Genomic DNA, 20,560 nt, shown 5'->3' with positions numbered 1-20,560 from the left:
ACACTTTGTTAGCCCCTTACTCTCAGCAATAATGACACAGCAAATTGATTCTGAAGCACATTCAGGAGTTCCATTTAAAAGAAGAATTGGTTAGGTTGGACATGCCAGATAGTCCCTTCTAGGGATACGCCTGCATATGAGCCTACATTAGGTCACATTCTCTCCCTGGAAGGTGGTCAACAGATAAGACATAATGGAGTATCTAAGCTGCAGGAATAACATCACGTGTACAGGTACCTGAGACCGTTTTTTCTTTACATGCAGGTGCACTAAAAAATAGTCTCTCATTGGTCTAGTTTTCAAAAAGGTAAGTCCCTGTTGCCTCCTCCCTCTTTACGCTGAAATTTGACACCAGTGACATCACACTGTGGGTTTGGCTTCTTTCAGGCAGTCCTTTGCAGCACCCTGCTCAGTGTGTGAACAGGCTCTCCCTCTGAAGGATCTCTCCCCCAAGCCACATTGCTCTATAGCCACAGCTGGAAACGTATTGCTGGATCGCCAAAAAAGACAGTTCTTCTGGTTTTTAATGAAACACTGTAAATGGAATAACTGAGCAGGAGCTGGAGACTACTTTTTCTCTCACACACTTTTTCAAAAGACATCGTTCAGGGATAATCTTCCCAGGGTACTGGTGGATTTTCTTTTCTTGGATTTCTCTATACGCTCTCTCTTTGGAATAAGGAATAAAGTAATATATTTATAAGTGGACCTAATCGACATGAATGGGTAAGTGGGAATTTCTCAAAACAGAATTATTATAACTTGTCCTTGACGAAGAAAAAAAAAGTGATCACTTATTAACTGAACTTTATTTGTCTAGATATCCCTGTTCTATCTGTTATTCTTCAACTTTGGATATACTTTTTAACAACTTGCCTCATATTATAAAAGTAACAAAATAAGTTGATGTGTTACACTTCAATGGTCAGGTATTTTCTTACGATTCCTTTGTCTGCTTTTCTTTTGTCCGTGCTCACTCTTGCTTGTTAAGCCAAAACAATAGTTTAACCTCGTCTTGGCTTAGCTGTATTGGCTGGCTCTCTGGCAAATTGCCCTGTCTGGTGCAAGCCCTCCCCTACTTATTCAGAGGACTTTGAATAGAAGGGCCATAGAGTGTCCCCTAGCTACCGCTGCTAAGGTGAGCCACCCTGCCGTTTTACTGCATTAAGGCCTACACTGAGGCCAAACAACCTGTTTTTCCAGTTGTCTGTATCTCTTCGGGCAATCGGGAGGGTTAAATTTCATCGACAAGAATTCCAGTTAGAAAGAGAGACTGAAAGGCTTTGAACTCCCACACAATTTCAGAGGAAAACTTTGTGGAAGTCACAAATTATGATTTTTGAAAATGCTTGGGCTTTGCTTTCAGCAAAAGTAAAACCTGTAGTACCTGTTTTCTAAAGTGTGATTCAAAGGTTTGAAAGTAGTTTGAATGTTACACTGTTTATCAGCTATATTTTTGTTGAGAAATGTTTGGGAAAGACTCGACTGAAGACAATTCAAAACCATTTTTTTTTTTACCTTTTGTACTTTCTTTTAACGAAGAACAACCTGCTCTAAAAGTCCTTTTCAGCTGTAATTATGTCTCAAATCTGTTGTTTCTTCTTTTATTACAACATAAAACTTTTATATGCTTGTATGACAAGCATCTTTGGACTGAGTTCATATTGTTCTTGGTCACAATAAATGTGGCAGTTGTTGCACAATAAACATGTTGCTCAACAGAATTGGGTCTCAGTGGGAAAAATATCCTTCTTGCTACTTGCTCTTTTCCATCAAAGCTGTCTTAAGCTTTCAAAGAAGATCATGTAGACAGCATGTCTGTCTTGTCTTGTTCGGCCTTTGAAACGGCTAGACTTCCCCACGGGCCTGTCTCACTGCGATGGGAACTTGTGTGTTTTCTTCCTTGGTTGTACCGAAGCTTGGTTTTTATTTATTTAGTGTTTACCTACTAAGGTTTTTGTTAAGGTAATGATTCAGGAGTACAACCATCACTGTACAACTTGTTAGTCTTGACTTGAAATTTTAAATTGATTGAAATGTGACCTTGACGCACAGCTCAAGACTGACACTGGTTAAAATAGCTGCTCAGTAGCATAAACACACAAGCCAAAAAGATGTCACCCATGGTCTTTCGTCCTAACAAAGCCAGTCCCGGGCTGACCTGCAGGTCGTCCTCCTTCACCTCCACCATGCAGGCCACTGACCCTTCATTCCACTTTTTACGACTGTGCTTCGGTCACTTTGTCACCAGCAATGTTCACAGAAACATTAAGCGATATCTATGAAGTGACCTAAGGATAATAACTATAGTTAGCGTCTACACTTCTCCTTATTAGATTCTCTAACCAAACATACAAAGCATCCTTCACTTAAATGACTGTCTTGGCTGACTGTAGTATTTACTTTTGAATGAATTGCTCTGTGTGGAACAGTCAATCACTCAATCTCTCTCCCCCATCGGATTCCTCAAAAGTAATTATGGGCAGAGCATATGGATTTTTCCATAGAACTTGATTCCTCATCATCGGTGGATTGGGTGAAGTGTAATGGCCTGTTAATACATGATGGATCTGCTTAGTCACTTCAGTCCCAGTTGGGACATGAAAAAAGGTTGCTTACAATCACAGATCAATGTCTGTGAAGGCAATTGTGTCAGTGGAGCCAGACATTTGTCTACTAGGCATACAGTAACAAGACAGAAAACAAACTAGCTTTTGTTGCTTATTCAAATTCAAAGCTTTGATTCTGTAGCTGGAGTCTTATTTATGATTAGGTCTCAGACTTAAAAATGCCAGCACAGAGAAGTTTCTCATTTGTTTTTGTGACAGGATGTGTTGCCCGATGGTGACAAGGGCATGAGTAGTTGTTTTGCGATGACAAGGCCTAATTGTCAATCCTCTGCTCTGTATTAAACGAAGATGTTGATGCAGCTAGGGGTGAGTGTGCCAGATATGTCCTGCGTAATGTGCTGTGTCAATCAGAGGCCCCCGCCTGTGCGATGTGTTAGCTGTGCTGATAGTCGCTTTTTGGTCTCAGTTGTGACACTTCTTGCTTGCACACAGTCGCTCATTCATTGTGACAGGTGTTGAGGAAAAGGTTGAGAAAAAAGGTCTTCTTTATCACTAAAATAACCAGTGTTTTGACAACAACACTTTTCCTCAACTGCCACACGGAGAGCTCATTTGATCGAACTAGGCCTATGCCTATCTACACAGGCTTTTGACATGAGATAATGTTCAAATAAGCAGATAGGTCTAAATAATATGTTTGATGTGATGCTATTTTTGTTGCCAATTAGTGATTAATACAAAATATCCAGTATAAGCCCACTTCATCGGCAGCAGTGTATAGGTTTACCTCGATCGTGCATCATCATGCTCAGATCATATTTAGCTCTTTTTTCTTGCCATTAGCCTTTTTCTGTACTCCTTTTATCCTAAATATTCTACATTAAATTTGAGATGATTCCATCTTCATTTTATGCCCAGTTTCAGTCTGCGATCTGTGGTCTGTTGTGGGCTCATGGCCTTGCACCTTTAATTCAAAGTCAAATTATTTGCATTACAGCCATAGGTTTCTCAATGGGAGCACAAATCCACTTTGCCAGAGAGGACATTTTCTCCTTGCACAAAACTCATTTCAGTTCCGCATCATCCCATTACGCCTCCACATTGATTGAAACAGCCTACATTTTCAGGGGCTGCTGCATGTTTTCTTGCTTTGTACGGTTTGCATGACAAAGCTTATAATTGTGTATGTGAAATGTGCAGAAATTCAGTTTGGAGACATACGTTGGCTACGCCTGTCAAATAGAATTTCTACCCTGCATTTTGCTATTTTCTAAAAATAAAAGGAGACCATGGATAACTGTTGTTGCTTTGCTGCATGATACTGTGGATTTCCTTGATGCCATATCTCAGAACTAGCTTATGATCATAGGTAGCTAATATCTTTTATCTCAAATAGTTTTTTTTCTGCAGAGATACAAGGTCATATTGCTTGCTTATGGACTTCCATTAAAAGGAATTAAAGGTCAAAGCTTTACCTTGGTCTTGAGTATGAGGTGATAATTGTGCTGCTTAACTGCAATAAAGCAAATAAATTGAATGTAGGCTTGATTTATTTGGTGCTTGGTTCTGGGAGTCTGGTCATGTGGCTGATTTATCCCTCGTTCTCCACCACCATCCTTGTTTACTCAGGCCCCCAATTCTTCCAAATACCTGGCTTGGACTCAACATTCTACTTGATTACTTTATCCGCCCTCTTGTCACTTCCTCCAAACATATGACTTCTTCTTCAACAGTCCCCTGCTGCTCAAACAGCAGCAAGTAGGACGGCCTCTCTGCATCAACAAGATTTGACATATAATGGAATAATCCGTCTTCACAGCTTGGGCTACCCATACAAAGACTTGGACGTTACTCATACTTGCATCTGAAAGCATGGCACGCGTGTTGCATGTTCTACAGTGAGATGTATTCAGCGTTACATTTGGCTTTTGTTCGTCTCGTGGTTTGTCCTCAAATGCAGGCAATAACTCTTCTTCCTGCAAAACTCTGACGTCCCTGGCTTGTTTTGGGAAGATGGATGGAGATTCATTTGGTTTCATTATAACGCCCGTCTTATTTATTGCCTGCCTGAGCAGCGCCTTGTTGGCCCACTGTGGCCCTGTAAGGATGCTGGGGTCTGAGGCGTTGATGAAACATTCCTGTGTCCGGGGTTTTTTTTCTCTGAGGAGAGCGCTGCTTGTTTAAGGGAGAGCGGTGGGGGTGACAATACAAGAACTACGGGCAAGGCCACCAAAATGTAATTCCAGCAGCCCTGTCTAGCTACAGCATTCCTGTTTAAGGACTTTCACCTATTAAAAGTATTGCACTGTGCGGGTTATGTGGTATCATTAACAACATGGAGACATTGTACAATGTGATCTGGCCCTTTAAAAAGAAGTTACGACAAAAAAAAGGGCGAAATGCGGAACTTTGGAAAAAAAATCCCTTGAAGCACACTTTCATATTTTACTTTAGGTATAATTTGGAGTTTGGAGTTCCACAGCCCCAATCCTAAAGCTTTATCTGGATCTCCCCCTTCAGCCTCAGAGATTACGGCTTCACAACCGTGGAGCAGGGATGCTGTCTGCCTGGTAATTTGATGGCTAATCCCCTGCCTCTTCCCTACAAATCTCTTCCCTGATAAAGAGGTTGCTTCTACATTAGTAAACATGGGAGGCCTGGTTGCCTATAGGCTGACAGTCAGACAAGAAGAAACGGGGAGGTAAACGAGGTTACCACTAACCCCTTCATAGTTTATAGGATTGCCCCTTTGAAACTAATGCTTCAAAATTCAAATTAAGTTCCAAGATGAATATGGACCATGACCATGCCTTTAAATTTGCTCATATGGCGATCTAATTTTATGCACGAGGTAAATTATGCATGGTACATTTTTGCACATGCTGCTCAACTCATGAAAAAAAAAACGGTTTGATGTTGACCTGGGAATGTCTCGAAGTGTTTGTCAAAATGTGCTTTAAAGATAATTTCTATACACTCTGTTGTGAATGCGTCATGCATTAACTGTTTGACCCGAATATGTTATCCTAATAATCACTGTGCTACTGCCAGGGCTAGACACTATGGCTCACTTAAAAGGAATTCATTCCCTTAGATCTTCCTTCAGAGCCTTACACTGGTCTGTATTGACTGACTATATCAAGCATTGCTACATGTTAGCCTTTAGTCCTATAAGAGTTGTATTGGGGGGTGTTAGCCTATACCCCCTACATTATTTCTGTTTCCTATTTGTTCACCTCATGTGAAGGTTTGCCAACAAACCACTAAGGCCAGGAATCAAAACTGACTATGGAATGACTTCAGCCTGATGACTGTTGCATTGGCTGTTATGGCTTTTGATTTGTTGACCCGACAGAGGCACTCAGGGTGGATGTGTTGTGTCGAGTGACAGGTCCTGTCCCTGCATGTCTTTCTGTGTATGCAATGGCCCGGTGTTCAGTCTAATCGTTGTCAGAGAGCAAAATGACATGCCCTGACATATCAGGAAGAATTTGGTGAGATCACTGTTTTCAGCACATCACACACCAGTCACACATCACAACTATACAAATCAAGTGCACAACTGCACTGAGGGCTTCAGGTTTTGCATGCCTGTGCTTTTTCTTTGACTTTGTAATACTTTGCGAATGCTGCCTGCCACTACACTTCTACCAACAGATTTGAGCAACATTTAAGTATAATTTTGTCAAAAGTTCAATCAAGGCATTTATATAAACTTCTTATTTATTTTTCACCATGTGATTGTAATAGTTCATTTTCTGAAGATAGCATCTCTGGCATCTTCATTTATAATGTTTGCTCTTCATTCGTAGAACACTTGATCAAAGTACCAGTTTGCTTGATTGGGTTTATTGGAGCTCTTGCCTAGATTTTCTTTATGAAGTGGATTTTCACAGAACAATTGGATTTGTCAGTAAAATCAGTGAACTCACAATTTATTTAATTGGGAATGTCTAAAAGGTGTGCGTGTGCATGTGTGTGTGTGCACCTGTCTGTGGGTGTGTGCGCCTGTCTGTGTGTGTGAGTATGTCTTGTTAGCCAGGCTGCAGAACAGTGACTCTACGCTGGTTGTAATTGATAGTCTGGAGGCTGTCTCAGCTGCAGGTAAATCCTATCTGCAGCTGGACTTTGAGGGAGAGGGGTGAGGTACGGGAGAGAGTATAAATAAGTCTTTTAAGGACTGAATATTTCAGAATAACTAGAGGGACGAGGGGAGCAGATAGCACAGCCTAAACATGGGGTGTTAACGGCAGAAATGCTTAATATGGCCGAGGATTCCCTCGCAGTTAGTTGAAACGACAAAATTGCACAGGCTTAAATGTACACTGAGGCTGCACATTTTCCTCAAGAACATTGCTCTTAAGAAAAGTGTATTACCCTGCCGTGTCGTCGTCTTTGTCCATTGCTCGCCAAGTGCACAAAGCTAAGTGCAGAGCTTAGGTGTGGCATTTATTTTCCTCTTTTAAAACAGTTCCATCAGATTGGCAGGCTCAAATGCAGTCATATGCTTTGCCCAGGGAGATGTGCTGTAGAGGGAAGGCGTGAAGGAGGGAGAGCATTAGAGAGATTGGTCCCAGGGAGGGACTCATATGTAGTAATGAGGACGCTGGTGATGTGCAGGTTGGCGTGTTGTGGCTCCGGCCTGTCACTATAATGGACCCCTCTAGTCAACTGGCAATCGATTGTACTGCTCACGACCTCGTCTGCCTTTTGTTCTTCACTCTTCCTGTCTGTCAACCTGCCATCCAGAGATGGGGAACGAAGCAGAATCTTCTCCCAGACGACAGAAACAATGTCCAGATACTCTCTTATTACCCTGAAAGGTGGCCTGAGGTGAGGTGTGGAGGAAGCCAGGTCTCCCTCCACATTTCCGGCCAGGGTAACTAAAAGAAAAAGCCTCAGGTCAGGAGTTACACCCTAATTATTTCCTGTTTATTTTCCAATCTATCAATATCCTTTATTTAACGTTTAAAGTGGAAAAAACCTCATTGAGACTTGTGTTGGTAACTCACAGCATTCAGTTGGTTTATTAGGTTAAGAACTTGAAGTTTTTTTTTGTTTAAGAGCTACAACTGTATGCTATACAATATCTAACTAGTGATTACATTTTTTGCCAATTAATTTTCTATTGGCAGAATGAGAAAGTTGTTGGAGCATCTGTGTCTGGTAACCAATAGAAATACAGTTTCCTGTTCTGTTCATATCATGTGGAACAAAATGTTGGATTACTTACTGAGAAAAGACCGACATGCCAGGTTAATGCTGAGTTTAGAGTCCATATCTTTATCTTTATTGCGCTATAGCACAGTCATAGTTTTGATGAACATGGTCTTAGCTGAGATTGCCTGCTTTTCGTGCCCTTTATTGGCTGAACCCTGCCTTTTCCGCACTCATCTCTTTTACATTTTAAATCCTCGGGCCCCCTGAGAGCAATGGGGATATATGGTTCCATCTGCTCCAACAGACTGGCTCATGGCTAAGACAGAGAGAGAGAGACGGAGACACGGGCAGGGACAGAGAGCGAGAGAGAGAGAGACACAGAGAGAGAGAGAGACAGAGAGAGAGACGAGGGGATAGAGGGAAACACAGACTGGCATAACGGGCTTATTAGAATCTGCCTCTTTTTGCTAGTTAGACAGGGGTTGGGAGGATAGCCTTCTGGAGTAGGAGACAGGAGAGAGACATGTTGGATTAGTAGTTTGGGGATCCTCTTTTTTCTAAATTTGCAATGGCAACTAAATGGGGTTGAATCCAGTAGGAGTTAGGCCGAACAGTCATGGCTCCTACTATGTTTAACACATAGTTTTTTTTTCTCTCTTCAAGGTAGGTTTCAGAATAGCATATATTGGTGTGCCTGTTGTGTGCACATTTTTCATCAAGGGGTCCTTTTTTGTAAACAGAACCTTTTGCTTTGCCCTAGACGCCATCAGGTACAGTTTCCCACCACAAATGCTTGGTTATAAAGGAAGTGGCTTCCCCAACCTTTCCCTATGTCAACACATGGTTTGTCTGGACCTTGGTCCACAGCAGAGTGTTTTCACTGTTTCTTTCACATGCTCTGTTGTGAAGGAACAATACCGTAATAGGAACTAGGGATGTTCATGGTTAACTGGTTAACCATTAACCGTTAAGAAGATCTTTAACCGGTTAATACTAAAGGTTAAACGGTTAAAAAAAAAAATAATAATTTCTCTGAGATCCGGACTCTTATTTTGATATCGCTAAACTGGATGTAAGAATGCCAACTGTCGGTAAAGAATGAAACGAGTAGTGTAGGCTATGCTCAACTTTATAATAAGTCCATGATAGTCACAACTTATGGTCACAACACTCCCGTGTCATATGTTTGTATAATTGAATTAACAGCGTGGGCTCCCGCTAGCTTAACATAGCGCTAGCATTAGCCTTCTTGAGGTGGATGCTGTCCTGCATCTATCACCGTCTCAGTGAGTGTGTGAGGGAGTGACAGACAGACAGCCAGACAGTGAGTGCCCGCCCCCTGCACAGACACAGGTCTGCCATGATTGTGTGCCAGGATCAATAGCGAAAATCCGTCATAAACAAAAGCGTTAACTAAGTATCGTTATGCAGTACTGATAACATCGGAGCTTATCAATATTACGGTCCGTCAAAATGTTGCCCCATGCTCAGCACTACTTAGCACCGGGTTTCGGTAGGCTACCCATCCCCTAAGCCTGTGTGTGTGTGTGTGTAAATGTCCCTTTTCAGTCACTTATTGCACTTCTGCTCCTACATTCGCATACTAGACCTCTTCTCACAACAGACAAAGGTGCCGTGTGAATGTCAAAATGTAGGCATTTAAATTGGCTACTGTTCCCTGAATTGTTTTTAAATTAATATGCCGGTCCTTGGAACAAAAAAAGGTTGGGAGCCCGGCTATAATGCTTCATGTATTTCACTATAAATAGGCTACATTAAATCTTAACGGTTAACCGGTTAATAACCGTTAATTCTGGTGGTTAACCGGTTAAAGAAAAAATTCTAAATGGCCATCCCTAATAGGAACTGTTCCAATACAATGTTCCATGTGGGCGATGCAATGTGAATAAGCTCCTAGATAAAACAACCATGTTGAATGTTCTGTTTTTGCTAACTTGTTGAATAAAAAATCCAGCAAGTCAAAGTATTTGATCACAGTGATAAAAGAAAAGTGAATATATTTTATTGCCTTAAAGCAGTTATTGATAGCTCATTGTTGTGCATTTTCACCAATGCAAGACAGACATATTAAAGGGATGGAAAGAGTACAGCAAATGATCTGACAATCTTACAGAAAACATTCTCATATTGACCAGCCTTAGTACAAAGTATAGTGGCTAACACTAACCTTGCAACTCGGTCACTGAGCACTGAGGCCACAACTTTGTTCTCATGTATAGGCCTCTAAAGGGAAAGAGCTTCACTCCCAGCCCGTTACAGTCACTAATCTGTCCTGACACCAAGCTGATTTACAATACCCCCCTAACCTCGTCCCTGACTGACTAGAGGTAATTGATTTGGAACAGTGGAGACACCTGCTGAATAGTATAAAACCCTTGGAAAGCCCCATCCAACACTCTTCTTCAAAATTGGGTCCAGTATCTTTACCTCAGGGCCACCTGAACACAATAAATAAACTTAAACATGAAGATAAAGGGAATGTTTATCTCCTTGTTAGCTTGTTTTTATCGTATCCCATATCTTTCTATGTTGTACTGTAGTTCTACAATGCATACCTTTTCTGATATTTCTGCTATGTCCTGTTCTTGCTAAAAATCCCCCCATGATTTATCCGTGGATAAAGCTGAGCCTGAACAACTGCCTCTGTTTCGCTGGATATTGATCCGCGGAGCCCTGTATTTGCCAGCCTTTTTGCTCACATGCCTTCACTCTGTTTGTCTTTTACTGACTGGATACAAGGCTTTCAGCCCAGGGTGTAGTGGGGTTTGGGGGGCTGGGGGTGGGGATTGAAGTCCTTGTGTGAGGGGGGAGTCCATGCCTTCTGTGCTGCATGCCTAGTCACTTTATGGCACCATCTGTCCACAAGCAAACCTTCAAGTGGTGACGTCTTAGCCCATCGTTCTTGCTTGACAGTGTGAATTTCCTTTTGATATATATGCACATCTGCTAATTAAATGTTTGGCTGTAGCACAGAATCCTTCTTAATTATGCAGTAATTCATTTGAGGAGCTCTCTGAAATTCGAAAACACACATATCTGAAAACACACAATTAACACTATTTCAATCTTTGAATTAGGGCAAGGTTATTGGGTGCGTACATTTTAAGAGACCCTGAATTAAATAAACATAATAAATAAGATAGTTATTTGATCATTTTGACAGTAGTTTTATACAGGCCATAGCTTTGAGGTTTATTCATTTTCCACCACTTTTCAAAACAAAGATGCCTTCAAGACATTTCAACAAGTGAAAGAAAAACAATAATGATTATGATATGATTAAAATCATAATATGAATCCATGGTATAAAATGTCACAATTTAGACTCGGGCATTGAAATGTCAACCAAAGCGATGAAATAGCAACCATTTTCCCTAATAAAGCCGTGTGTAAAAAAGTACATATTTTTAAAACAAACTGAACAAAAATAAATTGATGGACTTAATTTTAAAGCTTAACTTGCTGGTATTGACTGAATGTATAACTCCTTATGTTTTTACTATTATACAGAAAGTTGTTTCATCCGCTCGATTGGTCCAGTTACACAGCGTTGCCTTTATTTGATGAATGACTGATTTACATTGAGCCTGCTTTTTGATTTATTGCAGGCCCTTGCCTAGCACTTTGTAGCGCAAGCCATTTTCTCCTTGCTCTGCAACTCGACAACGCCAATAATCACTCTCCAATAAATTCAAATGGAAGTGGCACTCTGGTATGTCTCTTCTACTCTGTGTAATACCTATCAGTGTAATACATATCACCTTTCATTCCCAGATTGATTTGTAGCTGGAAAGATTCGTAGACCCCCAGAGGTGATTGTAAATCCCCACTTCAGTGGAAATTTATGGATGTGCCAGAGTTTTGTTAAATGTTCACTCAACCAGACTAAATGCCAATCCACATTGTATCATATGGGTGAAGCCAATATGTGGGGGTCTTTCCATTGTGTTGAGAGGCACGCTAGACATTATCTGGAGCCTGGTGTATTAAGTCAAGCCCTCATACGTCACAGTTTACATCAGAATGAGTCATGGAGACTGTGTCATATGTTGTACATTTAACATGGGGGCTTTATCAATATACTCAATTACGGAAGTGGATTCAATTGACCTGGTGGATTTCTTTAAGTCATCAACACACGCAGACACTACTCATGTGACTTACTACATCAGTTCTTACATTCTAGGTCAGCACAATCAGTGCTGCTTACTTTATATTGCCTAAGTTAAGGAAGTGCACTTGTCTGTAATAGGTTTCTTTCTGTCTTTCAATCTTCTGTTCAGCAGTAAAGCGTTAAAAATTAACTCTGTGGAATCAGCTTGTAAACAAAAGTGCTGTAAAACCTGATAGGTCACAGGACATTACCCTTTGTTAGGTGAATTTCAGTGTAGGGCCTTGTCGCAGCCCTGTGAAAAAGACATGCACCATCAAGTCTGTGGATACAGCAAGGCTTTCAAAGGTGGAGGGAACCCCTAATTTGGTTACTTTGCACTTTCATTTTACAATATGGGTCTTTTCGACTTGCAGTCATTCTCTTGGGTCTTGTGGTGTGTCTTCACTGCTGAGGTTAAAAAAAGAAAGAAAAGAGCATAAACTTGTGAGGTTGCACCTTCTATGGAAATCTAATCAGGGGCCAAAAACACTGCTGTTGAAATTCAGCTTGTAACTGTGTTTATGGAGCCGTAGCAGGCTGGGCCAACACTAACCTCCCCAGTCTGGGTTTATCACCTCTAGAGACGGCCATGATTAGCTCCCCACTCTGCTAGCCATATATCAGCTGTCCCACTTCCCCAAACACACGATAACCCATTAACCAGAGCTGGAGAAAGAGAGACTACATGAGTAGGAGGGATTGAAACGATAGAGAGCAGAGATGCTACCTGTACTTTGTGTAATAGTAGTGTTTACTCAGCCTTTGCGCTCTCTGCGCAGCTGTGTCCTACATTGTCTGCTTGTTGACTCATAGTGCTGCATGGGTGGCCACTCCCTAGCCACACACATGGGGGTTAATAACTTGAATGACAGGCACCTGATGTGGGTGGCAAACAAGCAAACAGGATAGGTGTGCAGTTTTTTGTCAAAGTCCCCTCCCCATTGAACTCACTCAAAAGGTCTTTTGTCCTCCACAGTTTACTGTTTGAGACGTTTACATCCCATTGTTCCCCTTATTAATTACTTTAGTAAACCTCTCAGTCGTCTGCCTATTATAACGCTTATACAATTAATGTCAGCCTGCATTACTGAAATATCCCCATTCATTCAAGACTACAAAGCTTCTTTCTAAACAAATTTAAAAAGACATCCATGCTGATTGAACAGGGTTGGGGTTATTTCAACTCCAGTATCACTTTAATAACCTTCTGTTCTCTTTCATGGTTTCTGTGTCTGAAGATAAAATGTTGCCACCATTGTTTCCTCTCACTTTATATATATAGGACACTTGGTTCTGACATCTTGACAAATTGCATCTAGTGCTGCACCATAAATTGTGTTAAGTCTGGTTGCAGACTGAATCACCACTTAGATCTCAAATAGTTCCAAAACGTTTTTGAATGACCATTCCTAAACATTAGCTATCTAGCCTAGGGAGCTTGGATTTATTAGCACAGCATGTGCTTTATTTTTCCAATAGATGTCAATGTTATATGTGATAATGAGGTGGAGGGAACTGACAAAATCTTTTGACTTTTTATTGCCCTTTATTTTCCTGCAGTATATCAAGCAACCTCATTATGCTAATCAGCTAATTACATACATAAACACAATACATTTACAATAATGATTCTGTTGATCATAAATATCATTTTGCAAACTCGCTAACCCAGACTCCATCATACCCTGGTGATGGACTAAATCAAATCACAGAAGAGAAAAATTGATTTGAGCACCAGGCTTTTTCCATTCACCATGCTCCTCGTAAACGGCAGAAGTTGTGCCAAAAATAGCTGGTGTGCTTTGACCAGAAGACAAAAATAATTAGTAATGCATTTAATTAGTCTTAGCTGGAAAGCATTTTCCCAAAAAATACGTAGAACTTTCTGTGGATGGGATACTGGTTTATGAAGTAGTTGCTCTGCAGTTTCAAACTCTTTTAATTTAGATAATCTACTCTTGCCCTAAAACAATTAAGCCGCTGAATTTGTCCCGGCTAATTATTGGCATTATTAATTAATTAGGATCTCAATTTCTGGTGAAATAATCTGGATCATCACTTTAGACATAATTAAGGAGTGCTCACTCTTTTTTCTCTAACACACTTTCGTCTCTTACTCTCACACACTAACCATGCTTCAGAATAAAATCATTACCAAGATGGAAGGATTTCAATCTCACAAGGGCAGACATCCACACCTACACGTTCTCACTGTTTTTCTCTCGCTCTCCCACATAGTCGCAAACAATGTCTGCCTGTGTGCTGAGCTACTTAACTTTTTTGGATCGCACTGCACCATTCCAACGTTGGTACCCCGTCCCTCTCTCACTAGCATTATAGAGCCACAGCACAAAATGCACACAGTGGAAAGTGTTGTCCCATAGTATATGTTTGCAGCTGGGAGGAACCAAGCTGCACTGGGATAAATAAGTAGCTATATAAATAAAGAATAAACCTTCGCTCTAGGAATTAGTCTCATTGAAGATGAAAAGCATCTGCCTCTCTCTGGCATCTGCTGTAAAAGATATCTCTCCACCGCCAAGGGTTTGCAGCACAGTGAGTCGCCAACTCTATCAGCCTCACTCACTCTCTCTCTCCCTCTCTCGATCCACCGACATGAACCAACGCAACGCTGGTGTACATAAAAATGCGTGTCAAAACAAATTTTTCAGCCAACAAACTTAATGTTAGTTGCACTAATTTTGCAAAGCTAACTTAGGGTATTAACTCAATGAATAGAAATATCTGTGGCATAAATTGTCTTTCCGTCTGGTTGCAGAGCGGGTTGAGTTCTTTGGCAACCCGAGCAGTGTATATCTGTGTCCCTTTCTCCTCAAGAATGTTAGAGCTTAAAGGTGCTGTGTGTAAAATGTATTGCCTTTTTTCAAAACAGACTTGGTATAAATTGAATATAATATTCACAAGTGTGTTTTAATTAGTGTAAAATCACTTTAAGAAATAAAAGTTACTGTTTATTTTATAACATAAGAATGAGCCATTTATATATAGAATTGGGTCACCCTGCACGGCAGCTGCCATATTGAATAGCCATGTTTCTGCAGTTGTACAGAATGGACAAACTTATCGGCAATATGCATTTTTAAAGTGGGTGTCCTGGGGAGATGCACGACTTTGGAAGGCAACGTAGAAGTACTATAAAAAAATAAATAAATACATCTTCTCTTCATCACTTGATATTGTGGAAAGACTTAGGCAGCGGTGGATGATGCCATCTTTAGTAATAGCTTCTTGTCCTTGAAGGCCACAGTAGCTTCTGTGAACATTTTAAAGGGTGGGGTTACCAACGTAGTGTTGCAATCTAGAACTTTCACCACTATATGCCACTGAGTATTCCGATATTACACACTGCACCAACAATGTGCTTTCTCATTACTAGAGAAGATTAAAACACAAAGGAGGAATCAATTTCTTCCAGAGGTTTCAAATGATTTTTAGCTGCACTTGTGGGCATTTCTCAAAACAATCTACGTGCAGGGAGAAGTATAATACAGCTTGATAAGTTCACAGCTTGAGCTTTCAGTGATGATAGACGATGTTGGCTGCATGCAGAGTTCGAAAATTCCTTCGACGATGCAAGGTGTGGTGCATCGGAAAATGTGTTTGCTAGACATGAAAGCCTAGAGGCAAATTCCATTCAAGAGCAAGTCGCCAATGATACCTGTCTGCAACAGTACCCAGGTGAGGCTCCAGCAACATGACTCACGGTTAGCATTCCTTCACATCATTTTCCTCAGCCCTGCTTGTCTTCTATATGCCAAGTGACTTGTCGAAAGAGGTTTTATAGCAGAGCTCGGATGAAGAAAAATAACTCTCTAAATGTTGTTTTTTTGGTAAGATCTCTTGCCTTATAGAGTGTTTTCTATGGTCTTGTTTCACAAAGAGGGTGGTCGAAGAGTTGCCCGTTGTGTGCGTTTTTTTTCTGTGTTTCCACACACATTGAAAACGCCACATGAGTAATGGGCTGCTCAACACCTCCACTGGCTTAAGAATGGAAAGTTTTTTTTTCTTACACGCAAGATACTGGAGGCATTGTGTTCCTGACACTCTAACTTATTTAGCTGAACTGAATAGACTAGAGCTGACCGGCCACCCAGCATGCCTTAAGATATTCCACATTGTGAGTGCCGCTCTTTCTCTATTCACCAATATCAGCAACCCAGCATTGTTCAGTGGCCTCTAAAAACTTGACAGTGAGACAGAGCAGACAAGCCAAAACAGTTTTCAATTCAATTCCAATAGGCCTCTTGTAGCAGCTTTGTGCATAAAAAAATTGTCAGAGCCCTTGAAGACAAAATTAGCCCTACTTCTAAAACATTTTTGTCCTCTCAACATCCCCCCCCCCTTTTTTTTAAAGATGATACTGCTTCAATTTCAAGATATAACTGTCTTTTACCATATTGTGGTCTGCTTTACAGCGTCATGATTACTCATCACAGATTGCCATGGGCAAGAATAAAGGGAAGACGAAAGAAAGAAATGTAGTTAACTGAGTATGGGAATACACAAATACTGTGTTTATAATGGTATTGGACATTGGAACTGCAGGCTGTAACAAACTTAAGGCCATATATCTAAATCTTATCAGGCTTAGTCATTTCCTACGCTACATCTAATTCCTGAAAGACAAAGAATCTGTGCTTATGCGGTTCAATTTGAGGGGCAGCCTTTGCTTGTGTATCCACCCACTACTTAAGACGATGGAGCAATTCTTTGTTTCATCGTTAGGTTAATTATGGTTCATTTGTGGTACACCTGCTGCTGCTTTGTTGACCAGCCACAGCCCCCTTGGGGCGTGTCGTTTAATAAATGTTTATGTATGCATACATGTTTTGTTATATCACAAGACCACGGCACTTTGTGTGATTTGAACCCATCTGGAAGACACAGTTTCAATTTCCTAATGGGGAACGTTAAGTGGGCATCGGCCCTAAGGGAGTACTGTTTAGGAGGTCCTGTGGGTCTTTTCCTGATCCCCATTGTGAGACGATAGATGAGGAGCTTAATCCTTTCGTCCTGACCTCCCCTTTGTTCTTGTTATTTCTTTCCCATGATTTCTCTGTACTGCATTTGTGTCTTCACTCCTCTGCTGATGTTGTCTCCATGTTACATTCGCTTCACTTCATTTTTCCTCTGCCCCGAGCAAGATTTTGTTTTTGCGGGTATTGTTTGTCTTGTTGAACGCGACCAAAGATCTCCAGTGTTATGTGCTGTTGTTTTCTTACAAGTATACAACATTTCCGTCTCCTTTAGTGTTGCTCCCTGACTTGCGTTTGATATTTCTGCTTTACTTGTTGTGCTCATTCAAACATATGCAAATGTACGGTGAGCTTGAATACTAATGTTCCTGTACTCCTGTTTCTGCTTGTGTTTGCTCTCCCAGGTGTTAGTCTTTGATCCTGTCAGAGTGGGACGTGTCTAGCAGGGGACTGAGGGGGGGAGCAGTGCCAACTTGGAACATGGTGCCTAATATTCACCTGGCAGTGCCCCTCCTGCCCAGAGGGGCGTTGGTGCTCCTGCTTCTACTCAGCTGCATGGCCTTCTCCTCGCTGGCAGACAGTAAGTTATCCCATCCAGTCAATTCGATAATACTTATAGCTTCATAAGCACTTGGCAGTAAGAGCTTAGCACCTCGTTTGCTACACAAAAGATAAAATACACAAAATGGGAGGTTAAAAACAAGTTCTCTTGAGAGTAATATGAGGTGTTTAACCTTATCTAGTGATCAGTTGAAAAATAGCAGCACTTTTGTACATGTTCTGGTAAACAGACTGACATTAATTCAATTTAACCCACCACGTTGTTGTACATTAATTGAATGTGTGGACATTCACAGAGAACAAGCTTTCATGCTGTGCGGCGCAAAGCTTTGTTTAAAATAGAATATAGATTGCATTTACATTTGGTGTCTTTTGAGGATTAAAGGACACATAAATAGCAGCTGCATCTAATGCACGTCCCAAAGTATAGAGAGCTTTGGTGTTTGTACTAAAAATAAGTGTACAGTGCACACAGCAAATCTCTATCGGCCTCTGTGACCGGCTGTCAATCCCAATGACGGTTTTTGGCTTGAAGAAAGCGCTCAGAACGATATTTCACCATCTCGGGGGGGCCGTCAAGAGGCACTGCCCTGCCAAAGGCGGGGTCAGGGACAGAATTAATTCAACACATGACCTCACCTATAGTGCTGTCAAAGGGTCACTGTAATTTAATTTTACCCCAGCCCCTCCCATCCCCCACCCAACCACACTGTCCTTTCATACATGGGTCCAGTAGGATTTGTTTTTCTGTACCCTTTGTTGCACTGTATCAGTGTGAACTTGACCTTGCAGAGAAGTTTTGAACTCCTTTTTTTTCTTGTGGTCTGGCAACACTGTCATAGCTCCGCCTGTAATGTGATCAGACCAGATGATTGAAGCAGTAGCAGGGAACTGTACGGCTACTGCAATGACTTCATCAGACTAAAACACAGTGACACACAGTATATTAGGAACCTTTATTAAATAACTGTAAATACAATGTTTTGTCCTTTGAGATATGGCCATAGTGCTCTTTCTGAGAAGGGAATACGATCTGCAATGTCAGTAATGTATTTATTGGATGTGCATGTGTTTATTGTCATGTTTTGTTGTGTACATGTGCTCTTCAATGCCGTCATGTTTAATGCCACAAAGGGGGTTAACAAAATAAATTCACTTACATAGAAGGCCAACTAGAGAAAAAAAAGGTAATATCAGGGGCGTTGAGGGTGCCAAGATGTTATTTAAATGTGCTGAGTCTGTCAGATGTCCAGTTTGGCCCAGAGTTAGGATGGGACCTTGATGATTAATCTTAGCAGCTATTGTGTTGTTTTTTTAGCAATATTGTGCAGATGGCTACATGCAAAGACAATTCTTAAGCAAACAATGCAGGATGGCATTTAGAAAGAAATTTGTGTCATTGTTGTATCTATAGAATTGAATGCCTTTGAGGCATGTTTACCATTCAATCTCTTTTTGTCATTTTTTCAACAATATGCTGGTATTTAAAGAGTCACACACAGTTAGCTGGTTTGATGCTTAGTCTGTTATATCTATGAACGATGGGTTAATGCAGATCGTTTTCTACAGTATCTTTCCTTTCAGTATGTAAATCTGGTCGTTTTGCTTTCTGCCTCTTTGTCAGTATGAGAGAAAGATATCACTAGTCTTTAATTTTGGTAATCATATAATATAAGGATAGAAACACAGAGCCGAGCATGTTAATTAGCAGACAGAGATGCTCAGAGATTGTTGTCAATCTGGTTCAAACGTTTTTATAGAAAATAGACCCACACACTGATACATGGATGAGGAGCTTGAGAAAAGATGGCATTTAGAAAATGAACACATACAAAACCCTTCTCTATTCCAAAGTTAACCCCTGGTTGTAGTTTAATGTAAGCACACATGGAAAGATTCCTAGACCTGCTATTACCCAGACTGCAAGGCGAACAGACATAGAATTAAAATAAGACAGTTGGGGGGTAAAAATAACACCTACCACTAATGGCAGGGTTGGGTGTGTTTGATTCCTGTAATTTGTATCCAACTTAGTTATGTGAACTTGATAGTTCTGGTTTGGATTTCCTGTATTACAGGGCAGACACCAGACAGACACATTAAAGGCGGGGGTGCTTGGCAAGTTTCTGATTACATGGGTTTGGTTGGCTGTCCTTGAGTTTCCCCTTGAAAAAATGTTTAGACAACCACAGGTAGCAAACATGTGAGCATTGTGAGGCCTTACAAACAGCACCATTGCTTTACAGTGCATGGTTGTGGTTTAGGGTGGCTACATTTTGGTTGTTGTCATGCTGTTTGTTTGACGTAATACTTCAGATGGTACTATTCATCATGTTTCAGAAGCACAAATGAGTACAAGGAATCCTCCACCAGTACTATTGGTGCTATAGCCCGGTGACATCATTCATCTTATACCGTCATTGAGTAGGAACACAATACAGTGTTATTACTCTGAGTGCTGATCGCAGACGTCCCATCGATCCCCGGGGAGCTCGGCCTAATCAAGCAGCTCTCTATACAGCCTGCTTGTACACAATAGGCCACCGGCCCACAAGGTCAGCCTCAAAGTCACACATACCCAGCACTTAAATGTAATGGTTATCTTTTTGTAGTGCTGTCATTGTGAGTGATTTCATTGGCTTTAATAAGCTTTTGATGTATAGTGTCTCCTCTCGTGCCTCTAATGTTATACACTTGGGCGCCTTTTCATGAAAGGTGCTGCAAGACTACTGAGGCCTTTGCACCTGAGCCTGCTCGTTTCACTCTTAAGTGGCAGGAGTAGTACAATGGCACCATACTTATCTTAATTAAGTTTCAAGTGACTTTTTAAATCAAACCTCTTGCTAATGCTGCAACCTTTTATCTATGTTATCCTACCTAACCTAATTAATTGTAGTTTTATAGACAATGTTTATGCCACTGTGTTTCCCTATTGCCCAATGGCTGTCTTCTACTACGAGGTTTCGCACCAATCACTATGATAAATATACAAATAGTTGGCTTTATACAGGACTGTCAGCTACTAGCACGTGATATAGCATCAATTACCAGCATTCTTAAGAACAACACAGTTATTTTAACAAATTAACCTGTAAAAC

The 20,560-nt window shown here is 40.9% G+C and overlaps 1 protein-coding gene across 10 annotated transcripts in view; it reads left to right on the top strand.

Annotated features, from left to right (window-relative positions):
* ptprfb (protein tyrosine phosphatase receptor type Fb) overlaps positions 1-20,560 on the top strand; it is a 167,921-nt gene that overhangs the window by 37,029 nt on the left and 110,332 nt on the right. For 9 of the 10 annotated variants that reach the window (XM_080034565.1, XM_080034573.1, XM_080034570.1 and 6 more), the window contains exons 2-3: positions 388-726; positions 17,306-17,481. In XM_080034565.1, the coding sequence (XP_079890691.1) occupies positions 17,382-17,481 (100 nt within the window). In that variant the 5' untranslated portion in view covers positions 388-726; positions 17,306-17,381. The remainder of the gene's footprint in view (positions 1-387; positions 727-17,305; positions 17,482-20,560) is intronic. The other variant, XM_080034566.1, reaches the window with a different exon arrangement.

Source organism: Ammodytes marinus, assembly GCF_949987685.1.
Source record: "Ammodytes marinus genome assembly, chromosome: 9".
Lineage (NCBI taxonomy): Eukaryota > Metazoa > Chordata > Actinopteri > Uranoscopiformes > Ammodytidae > Ammodytes > Ammodytes marinus.
The sequence above is the reverse complement of the archived record's forward strand: the minus strand, read 5'-3'. Positions and strand labels throughout refer to the sequence as shown.